Source organism: Mauremys reevesii, linkage group 18, assembly GCF_016161935.1.
Source record: "Mauremys reevesii isolate NIE-2019 linkage group 18, ASM1616193v1, whole genome shotgun sequence".
NCBI classification, from domain to species: Eukaryota; Metazoa; Chordata; order Testudines; family Geoemydidae; genus Mauremys; species Mauremys reevesii.
In genome coordinates, this window is record NC_052640.1 from 28,983,556 (window position 1) to 29,003,681 (window position 20,126).

General features: G+C 54.4%; 1 protein-coding gene across 9 annotated transcripts in view; it reads right to left on the reverse strand.

Moving 5' to 3' along the window:
- Positions 1 to 231: 231 nt before the first annotated feature.
- Positions 232 to 20,126, reverse strand: part of LOC120386069 (oxysterol-binding protein 2-like) — a 354,730-nt gene continuing 334,835 nt past the window's right edge. For all 9 annotated transcript variants that reach the window (XM_039504882.1, XM_039504883.1, XM_039504886.1 and 6 more), the window contains 6 exons: positions 7,986 to 8,106; positions 4,361 to 4,464; positions 3,677 to 3,772; positions 2,882 to 3,066; positions 1,319 to 1,539; positions 232 to 527 (listed from right to left, as the gene is read on the reverse strand). In XM_039504882.1, the coding sequence (XP_039360816.1) occupies positions 385 to 527; positions 1,319 to 1,539; positions 2,882 to 3,066; positions 3,677 to 3,772; positions 4,361 to 4,464; positions 7,986 to 8,106 (870 nt within the window). In that variant the 3' untranslated portion in view covers positions 232 to 384. The remainder of the gene's footprint in view (positions 528 to 1,318; positions 1,540 to 2,881; positions 3,067 to 3,676; positions 3,773 to 4,360; positions 4,465 to 7,985; positions 8,107 to 20,126) is intronic.

Consider the following 20,126-nt stretch of genomic DNA (forward strand, 5'->3'; position numbering starts at 1 on the left):
CATCGTATCCCCGCAACGCGTGCATCTTTGGAAGTCGACGTCTCAGTGAATAAAGCTGAGGCTTCAAAAAAATATAGGCAGCAACTTCTGACATCAATAAATACGCTAGGCTAAAAAGGAACCAGATTCAACGTGTCTTTGTTCCTAATTAGTAGCTAAAAAAACGCCACCGTTAAAAAAACACTGAATGCTATTTTATTAGTGCATAAAAAAATAGGTTTGGAATCCCTGTTTTGATTTATTTTCTTTTAAATTTCTGTATTTATTTACTCTGTGTGTGTTTCTGTGCACTGTGACATAAACAGCAGGATGCTGCCCGATGCGTCCCGGGTGCTCCTCCTCCTCCTCTCCTGTGGCCTGCCAGCCTGGCATGGGAGGAGCAGCTCAGAAGATATCAGGGCACAGATCCCAGTCCTGTTTCTCCTTGGCTTCCCAGTATCCACCCTTGTAAACACAGATCAGCTCCCCTGTCAGGGGATCCACCTTCCTCTCAAACCACAGTGGGATGTAGCCTTCGTAGTCTTTGCCTGTCGAGAGTGGAGAACACAGCACAAGGGTTGGTTGCACGTCTCGTAGGGAAGCTCTGCTGGCATCCCCACCGTGCTGTCAGCATAATGCAGTGCACAGGAACATAGGGATCAGAATCAGCCCAACAGACCATGCATGGGTCACCCATTGCTCTTGGAACTCCTGCTACTTAGAAGGACCAGCCAGCCCTATGAATTCATGAGCCCAGGCCTCCCATGGGAGCTGGTAACTTCCATGTGCTGTGTCTGGCTCCCAAAGACACACGTGGTGGAGTGTCAGAGTTGGAAGGCTCAGAGGTTGTGCCCAGCCAGCTCAGGAGAGGAGATGGGCATGACTGCAGCTGAAGGCGGGTTCCCCTGCCACATCAATCATGACACAGCACAGCTGGTCCTGGAATCTCAGATCACTTTACCGGGGGGCTGGAGGGGGGCGGGAAGCAGCACTGTCCCTATTTTACAGGTGGGCTAGCTGGCAGAGGGGGAAGGATTTGCCCACAGTCACCCAGCAAGTCTGAAACAGAACCTCCGTTGGGCGCCTGAGTCCCAGCCCTCAGCTGAGTCCATTAAACTCCTCGAAAGTGTCTAGAGATGGGAAAGAGCGACCAGGCTCCCGGCCCAACCCTCTGCCAGTTCGGGATTGTGCTTTTCCGGCAGACTGAGGGATGGTTCTTCTGGGACTCGAGACACTTGACTGACTTGCTGCCTCCCTTTGGCCGCAGCTCCCACGGCCTGGGACCAGCAGCCTCCCCGAGTCCCCTGGTTACCTACTGAACCCTGCAACCCAAACTCACCTTCCTCCAAGGCCTCCACGGCTTCCGCCTCCCGCCTGCGACGTACGGCCCTTTGCTTCTCCTCCAGCCTCTGCTTCTCCACGTTGGCCTCATCCCACTTGCCATTCTCCATGAGCCGCTGGTCGGGCCTCAGCCTGCTGTCTGTGGGTGCCACTCGTTCCTCAGGCTCATTCAGGGTCAGGGCCAGGTCAGAGAAGAAATACATGTTCTCGGCATTCTCCCTGGAGGAGAAGGGGTCAGGTTAGCAGGTGGATTCTTCCACTCACCCAGATACGAAGGGTCTTCATCCATCCATCTGCTTGCATGGCCCATCACTGAGGTATCTAAGCATCTCCTACCATTAGATCCAGACCTGGCCACACTACCTGCCTGGAGTGCAGGGAGTCCTCAGTGAGGAGGCAGAATTCTTACTTTGGGGAGCCTTTCCTCCTACCACCCCAATGGAAATGCTTAAGGAAATGCTCTTCACATGAGAGAACAGTTCAACCAGTGCTGCTCCATGATCTTCCACAGGGGTCATGGGCTCCTCCTACACTGTGCCACTGGCCAGGAGGTCGAGAGGGCAGAGGTCACTCCCAACCACACTTCCCCCACCTGCCCAGCATCCAGCAGTGCTGCTGCCCCACAACCAAGCTGGCAAGAGTCATCCCAGAGAACAGGAGGAATTCCAGAGAAAAGCCAGAAGCATGCAGTAGTGCTTTGCCGCTTGTGCCACATGTTTGACAGCAGCTGCATGCGGAGGGCTAATGGCCTTTGGCATTAGCTCTCAGCAACGAGCCAAAAAGGCAACGCAATGTAGCATGAAGACTCGATAGGGTGGAAACCGGGCCACACGGATTGCTAAGCTGGCATGGAAAGTAGTTACATGAACATGGGTTAACGGTGTCAGTAAAGCAGTTTTCCAAACTGGGCTAAGTACTTCTTCACAATTCTTCCAGGAACAACGTTAGCTCATGAGACTGTTCTGGAAAGGGAGTGAACTAGAACGTTCAGACCCATGTTAGAAACCAGCTCCTGCCGGCTCCAGACATGGTTCTGGAACATGCTTGTAACATGGCTTTGTAGAACACCCTTGAGTGTTGAAAGCCATGTTATCCCATTCTAAGCCATGCTGCCGTAAAGTCCCTAACACTGTTTACAACTGAGGGTCTGTCTACACTGCCATCTGAGGTGTGATTGCAGCACGTATAGACATACTCAAGTTAGCTGTGATCTCGCTAGATGGGTTGATGTAGCCAGAACGAGGGACAACAGCATTGAAGGTGCGGTCGCACTGGCCACAGAGAGGGCTAGCCCCAACTACCCAGGACCCTGGGTATATACTCAAGGGTGGGAGATGCTGCAGTTAGCAGCAAACCTCAGAGAAACAGCAAAATGTGCCTCATAGCACCACTACCCATGGCTGTTCCTCTTGGTCCCCATTCTGCACTGGCCAGAGCTGGAGTAAGTCCCTATTTCTCAGATCACTTTGCCCACCACTGAACTGCAGCCACCTCTGGGCTGAAATGCAGCAGCTGTTGAAGAGCATGACCACAGCACACCAAGCCTGCGGGGAGGACTCACGGGAGAGGATATTTCTTCCACAGGACCTTTGGGGCCAGCGTCTGGTAGACGGTTTTTTGCTTTCCCTCCGAGCTGGTGCTGCCATGGCTGCTTTGCACTATCTTGGAGCACTCCATATTTTCATCCCACGTGCCAGACATGACGTAATGCGCCTTCCCATCAGCATCCGTTACCACGCCCGTCACCTGGCACCGGGGAAGAAAATCACATGGGCTTACGACGGTGGAGCTTGCAAAGATCCAGAGGACAGAGACAAGAGTGGTGCCCACAGCACCCTCCTGGCTGCCCATGGTAAGCACCGGGGCCTGGTGTCATTCAGAAGACCTGGTTCTGGTATGGCAGCAATGAGACCTGGTAGAACACCCCAGACCCCCACTTCATGCTGGGGTTCATCCCAGACCCAACCCATCCAGCTTCGTCTCGCCCTTCCTGGGTCTCAAACGCTGGAGGAGACAGATGGAACCCGTTTGACACGGCGGGTAGGGACGTGAATGCAGTGGCCAGTTCGCTTTATTCTATCTAGCCTTGGGAGCGCTAGAATAGAGGTAAATATGAGCCATCACATTCCATGCGGTGCAGGGAGCTGGCCACTAGAGGGCGCAAGCACAGTTTCAAGGAAATAATCATCAACTTTATTTCTGGGTTGCTGGACCCCTGCTGCCCCAGGTACTGGCTGTGCACCACCACCACCAGCTATCCCACCCCGTTGGCAACTGGCACTGCCCGGAGGGAAGAATCAGGGCCTCTGCCACGTGTGAGGCTGCTTAACTGAGCTGGGTTTTTCTGGGTACGTACCTTTCGGGGGACGTCTCTGGAGAAATAGCTGTAGGGTGTAAATTTCAGCTGGCATTTATCTTTTGACTTGTGGTTCACAATCTCTATGTCACCCGACTAGAGAAAAGACACAGAATCACAGGCAGGGAGAGGGTTTGCAAGGAGACAAATCAGGACTAAGTTTCAGTTTGTTCACATGCAAAGCAGCAATGTTTGACTCCCAAACTCGGGTGCTTAGTGCCAGCTAACACCCTGGGCTCCCAGTGGGTGTCGACGATAGCTCTGTACCAGTACACTGGGGCTGGCGTCACAGGGAGAGGGAAAACCAGTGCTGGGCTGGGAGCATCACTCAGCCTGGGCAGAAAGGCCAGGGCCAGCTCCAGGGGGCAGAAGGGGGCTACCCAGGGATGCCAGTTCTGCCACCCGTAACCCCATGGGAGCTCCAAGGTGGACCTGACAGAGGGGCCTCCCCATGTGCCTGCTGCAGCTGGTGGGATAGATCTTCCTTCTCAGAAGGTTATGAGGGGGTGGGGGCCATACTAGATGAGGGGAAGCCTCTCCCGACAGTCAGCTGCTGGGATCCTTCCACTGCCCCCTCCAGAAGCCAGCCCCCCTTCTCTGGAGCACGCTAACAAAATAAACCAGGACACAACACGTGGAGTGTGGCCTTGAGGGACCAGGATCCTCGCGCCGCTCGCCACTGACCTGGTCGATCCAGAGCTTGCCCACAATGATGTTGTGAACAGTGGAGGTGACCTTCCTCCAGACGTAGTGGTTCCCGCTGGAGTGAAATTCTAGATGGATGGCACCTGTGGAAGCAGAGGGAGGTGAGGGAGACAGTCCCACGCTAGGGGACAGTCAGATACTGTGCTATCCTGGAGCAGCACCATGAAGACACCAGACTACGGACATGTCTACACTAGCACTGATGTCAGCAAAACGTATGTCACTCAGGGTGTGAAAACACACCCCTCTGAGCAACGCAAGTGTCACCGGCGTAAGCGCTCGTGTGCACAGCGCTATGTCGGCAGGAGAGCTTCCCCGGCAGATACAGCGACTGTCACTCATTTCGATGGTTTTATCATGTCGCTGGGAGAGCGGCTACACGAGCATCGCCCCCGTGGTGCTGCTGTAAGTTCCCTAGTGTAGACCTGGTCTCACCCGGTGAAGACCTCGGCATTTTTCTTAAAGGGACACCAGCCCTTCTCATTCGCCATTCCCACCTCTTCATTCAACTCGCCGCTGCTCCCAAGCCCCCTGCTAGGAGCTGAAAAGCTGAACCATGTTTCCTGGCTTAAGGCTTTTCCCACTTGGCAGATGTGAGCTCTTCCCTCCCCTCTGCGCACTGTGCTGATGGGAGCAGGCCAGCACGGCCCCGGCTCAGGACAGGGGCCAGCAGCGTGGCCGGCGCCCCGCTGGGAACATGGCTGGGCTGCCTGGGGCAGGCTGGCCAGTCACAGCTCCGCCCGCCCCCCGGGGAAATAGCGCTTGGGGGCTGTGCAGACCGGGCAGCGCTGTCCATGCGGTGGAACCTCTTCCCTCCAGCTGTGCCCAGGCTGAACTTGTATTTTAAAAGGAACCGTTGAAAGGTGAAGCGCCGTACGGGGTCACGGTGGTGGGGGCGGAGGAGGGAACTCTGCACAGGCCACTGGCTTGCTGGGAGTGGGGAGAGCTCTGCGTACATGGGTGATGCATGTGGGGGTCAGGTGCCCCCCCAATTTCTGCTTTGCCTGCGGGGGGTGGAGGGGAGGAAGAAGGGCTCTGTCCTTCTCCCACTACGACTGCCCTCCTGCACGAGCAGCCCTGTCCCTGGCAGCTGGGCCCAGGCAGGGAGCGGAAGGGACGAGACCAGCCACTTCTCATGCCAGCTGCTCCGGGTTGCTGCTCTGTGCAGCGCGGCGGCTGCTGCGAGAGCCCGGCTGGGACAGGCCCCGCCCCGCACAGGCCTGGCTGCTGGGACCTGGGGCTGAGTGAGCTGGAGTCCCCTCTTCCCCCAGCACGTTTCCAGCTCGCTCGGCCCCTGTCCCCAGCAGCCAGGCCCGGCAGGGAGCAGAGGGGCAGGGCAGCTGCTGACTCCCCAGCTGGGCTCTCTCAGGCAGCCACCTGGGAGTGCCGACTTCAGCAGTCCCTCCCACTGCCCACCTGGGCCCAGCTGCCAGGGAGAGCAGCCGAACATGCCGGGGCGGAGGCACAGAGGGAGAAGGACAGAGGCCCCCGCCCCGTAACTCAGGAAGGGCAGGGAGAGCGCGGCGGCCCTGGGCTGGGACCAGGGTATGTGTGTGGGGGTGTCGCTGAGCAGAGGAAACACGTGGGGCAGTGACATGCCCCCCCCAGTATTGGGAGGCTCGAGTCATCTATGCCAACGTACACCAATAGCAGTGACGCTGCGACCGCACCCAGGGCAGGTTCTCGAGCAGCCAGCTTGGTACTGGAGGGAGCTAGATCAAAGCTAGCTTGGGTATGTCTCCACATGCTGCAGTCACAGCTCTCACTGCCGGCCGGGCATCCCCTATGTGGGCTTGGATTTGTGAAGCATGAGGGAGCCCCTCGTCAGTGTCGGGGGGGAGAGCACAGCGCTTTCCCCTGCTCACGGCTTGGGAGACAGCTGCAAAATTCCTCCTATCTGATTCCAAGGAAATTCCTTCGGCAAGTCACTAGAGCAAGATATCCGACCCCCCGTGTTCCGGAGCAGGCTGAATCCGGGACGCTGCCATACACTCACAGGCAGAGCCGGACTCTCGGATCGTCGAGGAGCAGCATGGCATCAGGCCACGTCTACACTGGGAAGTTAGGTCAGTATAACTGTGAGAAATCCACACTGCTGAGTGACGCTGTTAAAGCGACTGAACGCCCAGTGTAGACAGTGCTAGAATTCTCCGTCGACCTAGCTACTGCCTCTTAGGGAGGTGGATTCTCTATGCCAATGGGAGAACGCCTCCCATCAGCGGAGGTAGCATCTTCATTGAAGGTAAAAGGCCTGAATCAAGGACAAGGAGACTCAGAAGCATGGAGCAAATATACTTAGCTGCTCCCTTGTGAGCCGTGCCAGCAGCCACAGAACCCCTGCCTGGACTTCTTCCTTTAAGTGCAAGGCAGCACTTCTTCGCTGCTAAGAGAGCTGAATAACCCGCCATTCCTGCCTGTGTAGGAACAGTGGACCCAAGTTTATTGCACCTGGGACCTGGCCCCTACAGATCCTGCACATTTCCACGAACCCCAGCCAAGACCTTTCCACCAGGTAACTGGAGCCACGTCCATCCATGATGCTTGTCAGGCCTGGACTAAGTGGTAGGTAGAGCTCTGAGACAGAGCACTATCAAAGGGGAACAGTCAGTGCAGAAAGTCTGATACTGACCCAGAGCAAATTCTTTGTAAGGGAAACTGCAGGTCCAGAGCGTCACTGCATCGAACTAAAAGGGGGAGGAAATCGCTAGACATGTTAAGTATCTTAAATATAATTTAAGGAGAGACTAGTTCACAAGCCAGCAGGAAGCCAGACGCCCACCGACTAGAACAAGTCAGCTCCGCACACGGAAACAAGAAAGGGCCAAAGGGTGCAGAGAGAAATTCTGTAACTGAAAAAAACATTCACTAGGAACCATTTCAGTACCCAAAGCTGTCTAACAGCACCACCGACTCTTTCAGCCTGACTTGCAATCATCCCACAGTCCCTGCTGGGCACCCACCAACTCTGCAGCGCCCCAGGGACCGACAGCCTGACAGCTGCTTTGCGCGTTCTGGATAGTTTGTGTATCGCTGCCCCCTGCTGGCTAGAGTCTGGTAGGAAGCAGGGACTGAACAAGGCACAAGCTAGTGCTTTGGACAAAGCCTTGCCTCTCCCCTGTGGGGCTGGGACCATCATCTCCATGTTGCAGATGGGGAGAGTGTTAAGGATGGAATTTCCAAAGTCCCTGCGTGACTCAGCAGTGATAAGACTTGTGCTCTTAGCGGCTTTGGAAAATCCTACCCTAATTTCCAGTCAGTTAGTGACAGGGCCAGGAAAAGAACCCAGGAATCCTGACTCCAGTGGTAGCCACAAGACAGCCCTGCCTCCCTGCATCTAGAGAACACGCAAATCTGGACCATCTGTGTCTCCTCCCACCCCTCAGATCTGCCAGGTTTCCCTGGCTGGTGGATTTAAGTGCCCGTGTCTCTCCCTGTGGACATGTTGCAAAGGAAAATCAGTCCAATTTGGCCTCTCAGTTCAGACCCTCCGCAGGGTTTATGTGATCCCCCTGGGATCAGGGCATTGGCCAAACATTCGGAGTGCTGCGCAAGCACAGCAAATGCACCCAGGTGTTAACACTCAGTGTCTGGGCTACTCACTTACCCAGTGGCATGATAGAGAGGTATTTGCCCCTGAACTTGCTGGCAATTGTGATTTCCTGCCACAGCGTCCAGCCTTGCTTGGAATACACATGATGGGCCGCAGCTGGTGGGTGATGGCTCACCTGTGAGACACAAGGAGAAAGCAATGTCACACCCATGGGAGAAATGCTCAGAACAGGTAACAATGTCCCACCCCAGCAGGTGGGCAGGAGAGAGGGGCCCACGGGCCATGATCTACTTCACAGTTTGTATGGCACTCTGGTATCCAGGCAGCAATACTCAGAGTGGGATGGGACAACCTGGGGTTGGCACTGGAACCGAGGACGTGGCGCGTTCTGACTTCCTGAAGGATATTACAACATTGCACCCTAAAAGATGCAGTGTTCCCTACCCGCCTACAGGGGGTAGCATGCAGTCATTGCCTGACAAGCCCCGTCTCACAGGACAGGCAGCTACACCGCTCAGGGACACTACATGCACTTTTCTCATACAGGGTTCTTCCCCTCCTGGTTTTAATGCTCCTCCCTTACATTTCCCAATCCCCCCATCATCCACTGACAGTCATTTGAAGTGGGACAGCCCTGCAGAATTTAGGGGTCCCCACAGCAGCACCCCCTCCTGTCATTGTCACGCTAACTGTGAACAGGAACCCTCCCAGCCCTTCAGAATTCAGCTTTCTCCTCTCCTCAAGCTGCGTGAATCACAGATGCACACGGTAAGTAAAATCCTACTCATGGAAAACCGGGTTTAGGTGGGAAGTCCTTTAGACGCGCAAACGCTCAGATCTGTGGGGCTGCACCTGAACATTTACAGGGAGTTCAGGAGGCCGGTGCGTGGATTGGCACCGCGGGCGCTCACACTTCCTGGGAGAGGCTCCTTCCCTGCAGCCAGCGCGGCTCTATTCGTATCTACGGCGCGATCACAGGAGGCAGCTCCGGTCATTAATAACCAGGAGGGCAAATGCACTAGTGAGGTGTGTCGGGCAGAGGGTCCACGGCTTCAGCTGGGCTGTGCGGCCAGCCAGGAACACACAGCGACACAGAGAAACTTGCCACCTGCACACTCGGGGTTCACAGACGGACCCAAGTGTTGCTGTGGCTGCTGCTCTGTGTAGCTCAGAAGTTGGTCCAATAAGACATCATCTCACTCACCTTGTTTCTCTCAAGATAAAACAGCAGCTAGTTACTGACTGTGCCAACAAGACATTTACACTCACTAATCTCTGTGACTAACAAGTGCAACAGCAATAGACACTGGAGCAGGAGCAGGTTCCCCTGGGGCGGGGGGGCAGCAGCCTATCCAGCTGCAAGCAGTACATCTACCTCGGCAACTCCTTGTGCTGGTACATCAGCACTCCAAGCGAGCAGCGGAGCGATCTCGCCAGGGCTTGCTAGTGCCTCTTACCAAGCCCTGGAAGCTATAAAAACAACCCAGCAGCTTCCAAACGTAAAGATCCGGTGCCAGCAGACAACAGCAAAACGCTCAACCTCGTGGCCCCAGCCTCTACTCCTGAATGATCCGGTTTTAAATATGGTTAGGAAGTGTAACCCCTCCACCCACCGCGCACACACACCACCCTCCAGCGCCAGCGCTGCCTGTAAGGAAACCCAACCCAGCTCCTGAATGCCAGGCCACGGCCGAGACCAAACAGACTCCTGTCACGCCAATAGGGGGATTAAAAGAAAGCCACCATCCAGGGACAACCTCCCCCCGCATTACCTGCCCCATTAACACAGCCCTGGAGGAGCCCACACAGACAACTGGTCATTTATAACTCCAGAGCAAAGTGCAGGCACAGGAAGATGTTCGCGTATGAGTCACCGTGCTGTCCATCCATCTGCAGCCTGGATGGGTTCAACTGGAAGGAACTGAATCCAGCGGAGATTTCCAGACAGTTTTTTTTATATCAAGATCCCCACCCGCTCGAGGCTGGGACTGATAAGCACCTGGCTGCCCACAGTCACCCCAGGCCTTGCTAGATACACTATTCTGGATTTCAGATCCTGGCCCCTTCGGAGTTTTACATCAACAAATCCTCAGCGCCACTTCTGGAGAACTCTGGAATGATCCGGAGGGCAGAAATCCCAGGCTTTGAGTTGTCTGAGGATATTGTCCCAGACACCGTTAAGCTGCTGATACCTCAATAGGATCAGCTCTAAGGTTAGTTCTGACGAGACTGCAGGGAATATTCAAGCAGAAGTTACTGGGAGTGGTACCCCTCCTCCTCCCATTTAAACCTGCCATGAAGCTGTTCCCCAGAACAGTTTCCAATCTCCCGCTCTGGGGCAGCTCCGCTACCCTCAGGTTCCTTATTCTCACCATGTGGCCAGATCCATCCGCTTTAGCTTGGTGGATCTGAGGAGGCACCAGGACCTGGGCAGAATGTTTCCAGACTATGAGGTAGGATCCATGTCTCCCCTTGCTGGTATGGTCAGCGGGACTCCTCCTTATTGACCCCAGTGAGAGCGAGGGCAGAATCGGGCCCTGGGTCTCGGCATCTCACACTCTGTTGGGCCCCACAAAGGACCTGCTATTATTAGCTCGTGGAAGCCTCTTTAAACCTCATTAAAATCTCTCTGCTTTCCCCTTCCCGTCTCTAATGAGGATGCTGACCAAGGGCTGCTTGCTAACGACACAGGGCTCTGCAAGGACATGCAGAGATGAGGGCATGCTGGGCTCCTGCTGCACTCCCCTCAGCGGGCAGCTGTACGGCCTGCAGGGAAGATCTGCAGCCATAGCTGTTCGCTTTAACAAGTGCTTTTCGCCTCGCCCCCCAACCACTGTCTTGCTTTGACGCCCCCAATTGGCAGCCTTTGTATTGCAGCTGCAGCCCTGCCACACTCGGAGGAAACTGGCCCCAGCGTGTCTGTGGGAGGAGACGGGGATTTCATGGGGGACTCACTGGGGAGAATGCAGCTGGTGAGCACCTGCCCCAGGGAGGTTTAACGGGACACTAGGAGAGAAGCTGCAGGGGCTGCCAGTGCTAGCGGCTGCCAGGTGGGAATCCAGGTCTGGGTCCCAGCTACATGGGCACCAGGGAGGGAGCTAGGGCCTTGTGCTTCCCTGGAACAGGGGCCTCAGCTGTGCCATGCTGAGGGGTAATTACCTCCGAAGGGAGCCGCCCGCAGCCCTCGGCAGGCAGGGGCAGCTCCGCCTGTCTGCGCATGGTGAGGAGGGGGACAGGTAGCAAGAGCAGCCAAACCCAGCCAGGCCTAGGAGCCTTGCAGGTAGCCAGTGGGTGTGGGCTCCAGCCCAGCTCCTAGAAGACAGGCACCCAGGCCACAGGGCACCACCACAGCTCAGCCTCCTCACCAGCACCATCCGCAAGGGGGCCACGCACTGACTGGCTCAGACCCAGCTCCCTCCCTCCCCCCCGCCCAGGGCAGGGCTGGGAGATCCTGTGGGGTCAGCAGGCTCTGCGGTGCCCTGGCCAGACCCTTCCTACTGAGACAGGGCTCCAGTCCTCAGGCCGGCAGGACAAGTCACACAAGTGTTGCCATCTGAGCAGCCTAAATCCTCCCAGGGGAAAGAGAGAAAGACACTGCCTAGGCCTGGACAGGGCCCACGACAGGCACACGTCATTGCCAACCCTGCCTTGGTGTCAGGAGAGGAACCCCCAGCCCCCCGCCACCTCTCATGGCTCTGCCTTACTATCAGGCTGCCGCTGATTTCCTCTGGGCTTCTAAAGCCAAGGAGGGGTCAGTTCCCCCCAGGGAGGAGAACCGGGCTCTCCCTGCACACACAGGCCGGAAGTGGAGATCCCCTCGCACTTATGAAGGCAGTTTCCTGACAAATTCACACTCCTTGCGGGGGCTATGGGACAGGACAGTCACCCCCACCCCGACCTCTCCTCTTATGGGGGTGATAGCACAGTCACCCCTGCTGGAAGAGAGGGGAGGAATTACCCCATTGTTAGGGCACTAGCTTGTGCCTCAGGAACCCCAGGTTCAATTCCCTATTCTGCCACATAGTTTCTCTGGACCTCAGTTTCCCATCTACATAATGGCCCCTATCACTGACAGTACTTTTATAATCAGCCCTTTTCTCAGCCTAACAGCCCACTATGTCTTGATGCCCCAGTGCACTAAAGCAACAGAGATCTCGCCAGCAGCCGTTAGCCAAGTATCTCAGCCCCGTCTTTAGCTTTTGCCTGGAGGAAGCTGCCATTCTCCTCCTCACCTTTAGGGCAGTAGTGTGTCCTCACCCAACCAAAGATGGGCAGCATGTCACGGGTAGCACCTCAAAGCTGAGCAGGGGCTGCTGGTGCTGCTGCACTCCCCATCTGTGCGGAGGAGAGGTGCCCTCGGGGAGCTGAGAACTGGGGGCCTTAGGATGTTCAGAATTAAATAATAAGCAATGTCGCCATCTGGCTGCCTAACACGGGCACAGCTCCTCGTATCGTCGTCTGAGGGACATCAACAAACTACAGCATGGCTCAGGCCCTGTCTGTGGTACAACTATAATGGAGTTGCTGGAGCCAATCACAACTCTGCAGCAGGTCTCTAGGGCACTGGGGACACTGCTTAGCTACCATCCACACGACAACACAACTGTGCTCGTGCTCCCGTGCTCAGTTATAAGCAGTGGTGAGCTGGAGCTGGTTCGCGCAAACCGGTTGTTAAAGGGGTGGGCAAACTCCGGCCCGCAGGACCGTCCTGTCTGGCCTGCCTGAGCTCCCGGCTGGGGCGGGTCCCCCAGCCCCTCCCCCGGCCTCCCCCCTCTCGCAGAGCCCAGCGCCAGCACTCTGGACCGCTCCTGGGCAGCTCTGCAGCTCCTGCCGCTTTGAGCGGCATGGTAAGGAGGTGGGGCTGCGAGCTCCAGCGGGCCGCGCGGCATCCATACACGCTGCCCTGAGCAGCATGGTAAGGGGGCTGGGCCGGGGCTGGGAGGAGGGGTGGGATACGGGACAGGGAGGGGTTGGAGGGGGAGGAGGTTCTGGGGGGGTGGTCAGGGGATGGGGAATGGGGGGGGTAGGCGTGGGAGTTCCAGGGCTCTGTAGGGGTGGTGGTGGATGGAGTCGGGGCAGTCAGGGGACAGGGAGCTGGGTGAGTTGCGTAGGGGGTGGGGTCCTGGGGGGCAGTTAGGGTGGGGGGTCTCGGGAGGGGGTGGTCGGAGGACAAGGAGCGGGGCGGGTTGATGGGTTGCAGGTTCTGAGGAGGGCAGTCGGGGGCAGGATGTTGGTGGGGGTCGGATGAGGGGGGACAGGCTGTTTTGGGAGGCACGGCCTTTCCTACTCGGCCCCCGATACAGTTTTGCAACCCTGATGTGCAGGGCCGGATTTAGGAAGTGCCGGGCCCGATTCAAACAGTTTCGATGGGGCCCTGGCAGGGATGACTAAAAAAAAAAACACGTAAAAAAACATGTGGGGCTTGTACTCACCAGGCAGCGCTCCGAGTCTTCGGCGGCACTTCGGCGGCGGGTCCTTCACTCAGTCCAGGTCTTCGGCGGTACTGAAGGACCCGCCACCGAAGTGCTACCGAAGACCCAGAGTGAGTGAAGGACCCGCTGCCAAAGTGCTGCCGAAGACCCGGTAGGGAACCCGTTGTTAAGATTTGTTAAGTAGGGTGGTGAAGCACTGGAACGGGTTACCTAGGGAGGTGGTGGAATCTCCATCCTTAGAGGTTTTTAAGGTCAGGCTTGACAAAGCCCTGGCTGGGATGATTTAGTTGGGGTTGGTCCTGTTTTGAGCAGGGGGTGGGACTAGACACCTCCTGAGGTCCCTTCCAATCCTGATACTCTATGATTCTATGATTTTGGCAGCTCATCACTGGTTATAAGTGCAGTGGAGATGGGGCCTTAGAGGTCCCACCCAGAGATTAGACTGGTGAAGAGTCAGAGACAGAAGGACCCCACAATAGCTATGCAAGTTGGGATCACGGCAGAGAGATGCTACCCCAAAGAGCATGGCATGGGGAGGGGCTCAGAGCAGTGGGGTTGGGGGAGGGGGAGAAGGAAGGAAGGCCCAGCTTCTCCAGAAGTATTTAGGCACCTAGCTCCTATTACAATCAATGGGAGTTAGGTACCTAAATACCTTTGCAGATCTGGGTTAAAGAGCCCAAAGCTCCCCATGTTGTAATGACAGACTAAATCCATAGAATAATTTAATAGATTCTTCCCTCTGCCCCAGTTTTATCCCTCCCACTGGAGTCCCCGCAGTAAAGCCCAGCCTCGTCAGTTACTGCCAAGGGGATTCAGCAGCACAGTGCTGGAAAACCCATCCTCTTCCCAACTGAACCCCAGAGCCAAGACACTCAGTGCCCTTCAGCTTAGCACCCAGTCTGGGGCTCAGGCAGCCAATCTGCACTGTCTCCAGTGCGGTGAGCTCTGTGCATCAGCTGTAACATACTGCAGCCAGGGGGCACAAAGACCCGCTGCATTAAACGAGTTAAGAGATTATTTGTACCAATGCAATTACAGCCCAAATCCCCTGAGCAACTGGATTACAAATGAGAAATACAGCAAAATCTCCTCCTTCAATTCCTCTGTAACCGGCAAGAGAATATCCTATTTGGATAACTGGATTTTAGCATGAGATTATCAATACTTTGTTCACTGTGTCGAGGGGGCGAGCAGTGCACACACATTTCTTGGAGAATTTCATAGCACTGATCATGTGAAAATGTGCATCCCGTCACCTGTTCACCCCTGGATGTGCTATGGCCCTGGGAAATTCGCACAAGGTAAATCTCTCTCTGCCAAGAGGATCCACAAGAGAAAGCTCTGAAACGCCACAGTTTGAAATACATGAAATCCAGTACGATCTCCCTCTCCGACCCCCTCCGTTTGGTGGTTGTCTGGAGCAGGGTGAACTAGTGTGACACTGTTCACAGTGAAGGAGGAGACCCGTCCTGAATTGCTTCAGGGTGCTGCTATAGGCAAGTCTGGGTTCAGGTTACAGCGAAGAGGAAGTTACTTACCTGTACTACAGGCTCTTTGAGATGTGTGGTCCCTGTCTGCATTCCGCTGTGGGCTATGCGTGTGCACCATGCACCTGGAGCCGGAGAATTTTGAAAGTGGCGTCCATTGGTCCGCGCATGCACCCTGGCTGAGGGGATAAAGGGCGGGGCAGACCAACCACCTTTCAAGTTCCTTCTCTACTGCAAATCAGATCACACATCACAAAGAACCTCCAATTACAGGCAAGTAACCTCTTCTTCAAGTGATGGTCCCTACTATGTTCCACTGTGGGTGACTGACAAGCAGTACCTCACTAGGAGGAGGATGTAGACAGTAGAGCACCGCTGTCCCAAAGGAGGCAGAAGAGTCCTGCACCTGGCATAACGTCTTGCAAATGTGTGAAGGGAGCCCCACAGGGCTGCTTTGCAGATGTCCAGGAGGGGCACTTCCTGAAGAGACGCCATAGCTGTTGCTTGTGCTCTAGTGGAATGAGCTCTTGCCCCATGGGGTGGGGCGTTCAATAGCTGAATGCAGAGTAGTAGGCTGCCGGAGATCCAGCTGGAGAGTCTCTGGGTGGAGATGGCGCGCTCTCTGACTCTTTGTACTACAGCGACAAACAGCCTCCAGGATTGCCTGGCTGCTGGTTTTGTTCTCTGCAGGTAGAAAGCCAAGTCCTGTTGAACATCGAGGGAGTGGAGTCTTTGCTCCTCTGTGGAAGTGTGCGGTTTTGGGAGAACACAGGTAAGTGAATTAATTGGTTACGGTGAAATTCTGAAACTATTTTGGGGTGAATTTGAGGTGTAGATGTAAAGAATATAGTGTATGGAGGATCTGCCATCACTGCTCCAAGTTCTCCAACCCTTCTTGGAGAGGTGATGGCTACAAGGAAAGCAACCTTCATGGAAAGGAGGGGCACGGAGCAATTAGCTGTAAGTTCAAAGGTGTGGGGGAAGGCTTGGGGATGCTGAGAGAACAAGGTTTGTGTCCCACTGGGGAGCAGGCTTCTGAGTAGGTGGGAAGGTTCTGATTACGCCTTTCCAGAATCTATTGGTCATGGGGTGGGTGAAGACTTGAGTAGCTCTGAGAAGGTTGATGGTAGGTGCTGATCGCTGCCAAGCAGACTCACAAGGAGTTGATGGACAAAGCTGATGTCTCCACAGATCGGATACAGTCCAAGAGGAGAGGAATAGCTGTAGTCTCTGGGAGAGCACCTCTTTGTTGTGCCCAGGAAGAAAAGTGTTTCCATTTAGCCAAGTAAGATTTTCTAGTAGAGTCCTTGCTACTAGTGAAGAGGATGTCTCGTATGGCTGTGGAGCATGAACGTTCTAAGGATGATGCCCATCCAAACACTAAACCCTGAGGTGGAGCAGACATGGATCAGGGTGCTTGATCTTCCCATTCCACAGGGTCAGGAGCCCAGGAAGTGTTGGGAGGATGACTGGTGGTTGGGAGGACATGTGTACGAGATTGGGAAACCAGAACAGTGCATCCTGGCCTCTCGAGATGTCCAGGCACCTTGTGCTGTGTGGCTGTCCATGTGTGCTCCCCAACCTAATAGGGATGTGTCCATCATAATGGTCCTGTTTGGGGATAAAAGGGGATGCCCACGCATACTGGAGGAGGATTTGTCCACCGCAGCAGGGAAGACACTAACTTGGCCAGAACTGTCACCAGGAGGTTCATGGAATGATGACTTGGGGAGTATACCGCCTGCAGCCAAGTCTGAAGACAATGAAGGTGGAGTCTTGTGAATGGGGTGAGGTAGGTGCATAAGGCCACACGACCTAGGAGAGACAGACATGTCTTGACTGTTACTCGAGGGTTGCTTGTGGCGTGAGCGCTGATCGCGTTCATGGTCTGGAACCTGTCCATGGGCAGGTACACTCTTGCAGTGATAGAACATAAGGTTGCCCCCAGAGATTGTGTGTGTGGGGAGAAGACATCTTTTGATTTTATGCTGACTCCCAGTGAAGAAAGTTCGCCCTGTTTTGAGGTGGACCCCTTTGTCTTTTCTATCAACTTCATTGTCCCATGAAGCTAAGCGGAGCTAAGAATCCTTACATGCCTCCCACAACAACCAAATTGGTGCTGCATCTCTTTTGGCAGCACTAGAGGGTTTGTATATGAGGATACATTGAGCCAATCTATCCTCTAGGTCCAAAATGGTGCAGACATCCGCTAGGGCTTGTTCAGTCCCAGTCAGGACTAGGCCTACATTTGTGAAGGATTTGTTTAAAAGGAGTGATCTCCTGAACAAATGGTGAGGTTGGGGCCACCTCCAGTTCTATTCTCCCTTTGGGCGAAAGTTTACCCAGCCTTTTCTTTAACATTTTTAAAAAGCTTGTTCAAACTTTCCCGTCACACCTGACAGCTCAGAGAGTGACACAGCCTAGATTCTGAAATCGTAGCTGAATAATATGAGCTCTGTAGTACTTTTTACATCTATATTTACCTCTGCCTCTATATATCCTTCAAGGCCAGGAGGTTGAGTCACCTCTGTCTATATATATCCTTCAAGAGCTAGGAGGTTGATTCACCTCTGTCTATATATATTCTTCAGGACCTAGGAAGTGGACAGACTCCTATATCCTTCAGAGCTTGTCTGGTTACCCAAAGAAAAGTGCCAAGCTCTCTAGAGCTGGCGGTGTGCACACCAATTTTCACAATAACCAAGACATATGCCAATATTCCCCCTTTCGTAATTCTCCACCAAAATGTTATACTTAGAAAATAAAAAACAACAGGATCTTATTTGGGGGATAAGGCAATATAGAATCATAGACTATCAAGGTTGGAAAGGACCTCAGGAGGTATCTAGTCCAATCCCCTGCTCAAAGCAGGACCAATCCCCAAACAGATTTTTACCCCAGTTCCCTAAATGGCCCCCTCAAGGATTGAGCTCACAACCCTGGGTTTAGCAGGCCAATGCTCAAACCACTGAGCTATCCCTCCCCACTGCTGCTTTTATTGTGAATACAGAAAGAATCAGGGTAAGTAATCAGTTATCACTACAACATTCCATTCACTCACACATTCATTCATCCACACACACAAGTTCTGCAAGGTTGTTATTATAGTTACCAGCCTAGAAGTTGCTCATGTCAAGTCACTGGCCAGGTAACCTGGACTCGAGGATGGAGCCGGGCCTTGTCAGATGCCTTGTCAACTACCTGAAGGGGAGTTCCAAAGAGGATGGATCTAGACTGTTCTCAGTGGTAGAAGATGACAGAACAAGGAGTAATGGTCTCAAGTTGCAGTGAGGCAAGTTTAGGTTGGATATTAGGATATTAGGAAAAACTTTTTCACTAGGAGGGTGGTGAAGCACTGGAATGGGTTACCTAGGGAGGTGGTGGAATCTCCTTCCTTAGAGGTTTTTGAGGTCAGGCTTGACAAAGCCCTGGCTGGGATGATTTAGTTGGGGATTGGTCCTGCTTTGAGCAGGGGGTTGGACTAGATACCTCCTGAGGTCCCTTCCAACTCTGAGATTCTATGATTCTATCAGACCTATCACCCTAAATCAGCCAGTTGCTGCTCAGTGTTTTTTTCCCATTGCATGGAAAGACAATTACTTTCAAGGTCACTCTGTAAGAGGCGTCTGCTACATTGGCAATAGCACTGCCCTGTGACAGTGGGAGACAGAGGGAGAATTACCTCTCAGCAACAGAGGTGTAGATGAGGACAGTATCTCAAACAAGGGGTATGGAGATGGCGTAGTCTTGCTGCTGGGGCCCTTCACATGTTCCCTGGAGAGCTCCTTTTTAAGAGGAAAACAAATATTTCACCAGGAAGCACAGGGGCCTGGGGGTTGCTATGATCCCAGGTCCCATCTTAGTTAATCGACTATTTCAAACAGTCCCATGTTGCTCCCTTAGCATCGGGCTTGACACAAAGTCTTGAGAAGAGAAAGGCTTTGTGCATGATTCCGCTGTGCCACCAACCCCTGGCAAGTTAGTCCGCAGGAGCCATGGCTGTTCCAGACACCTGCATGTCCCGTGGAGCGGGCACTGGCCATGCTGTTGCATGTGCCAACTAGGTTTCCAGTGCACAGCAAGTCTGGTGAAGGACCAGCAGCAAAGTGATCCCTTCCATGGTTTCCCAGGCATAGCTGAGGTAAACAACGGGTCAGTTTGTTGCAGAGATTTTGCACAAGGCAGGTTTTCTGCCGAGATGACTAGAAAATTACACAATAACCTAAAGCCTGTGTTTTCAACCGCTGCCTCTGTGCAGAATCAACTCACCCACCCTTGCACAGAATTAACAAACGGCTTGATCCCTGGATGACACACAGGTAGGAACACCAGAATGACTCCGGGAGCAGAAGTGCAGATGCTGGCATAATGGGAAGCCCACCGGCGTGCCATTTTAGTGATGCATTCCAGCTGTACCTGACACTCCCGTGCAGGCAGGCAGGGAGCACTGCAAGGGTTACAGTGGGTCACCACCTGCACTCAGGACCCACTTGCAAGATTAGATCAGTTTTCATTAGCTAGCTCACTCCCTCTCCTTTGTGCAAATCATTATGCAAATCTCTCTCTGCTCAGAGAGCCGAGACCTGCTGATCAGGAGCACGTGCAACAAAGTGCCCACTAGCTAGGCCGCTGGGGGACTGGCATAGAGCTAGTGAAGAGAATCAGAGGAGCTGGATGCGCTGTAGTCTGAAGTCAAGGTATTTAATTGCTTTACTTGTAACGCTCCAGTAACCAGTGCCCCACAGTGAAAAGTCCCACGACTAGAGCCCCAGGCTCTGCCTGCCCAGTGCAGGAGACCAGAGGCCGCAGCTGGCAGAGAGCATGCAGCCCATCTCCCTGGGGCCACTGCAGGATCGGTCCCCCAAAACACTAGTGTTAAACCCCAGGCAAGAGGCCCCTGACAGTCCCCTTGGCGGACGGCACTATCCAATCCTGGCTGTGGGCACGGGAGACAGAAGTTCCTCTCCCTTCCTTGTGTGCCCTCATAGAGGGGCTGCTCTCCGCCAGCAGGGAGAGTCAAAGGGCTGGGAGTAAACAGCAAGCCGGCGTGGGTGTGGGCCTGCAGACGGGCCCACACTACCCACAGAGACCAGGAGGACTGTGCCATAGGAGGATTGGGTTTCTCAATCCCCTCCCGTCCCCCAGGAGAGAGATGGTGTCACCACAGCACTATTTAAAGGGGAGCACGCAAAGCAGCGAAGTTTAACAGGGCTGGAGAACACGGGTATCAGTTAAACTTGGGGGATCTGAGCACCGTGGTGCGTTGGATGCAGGGG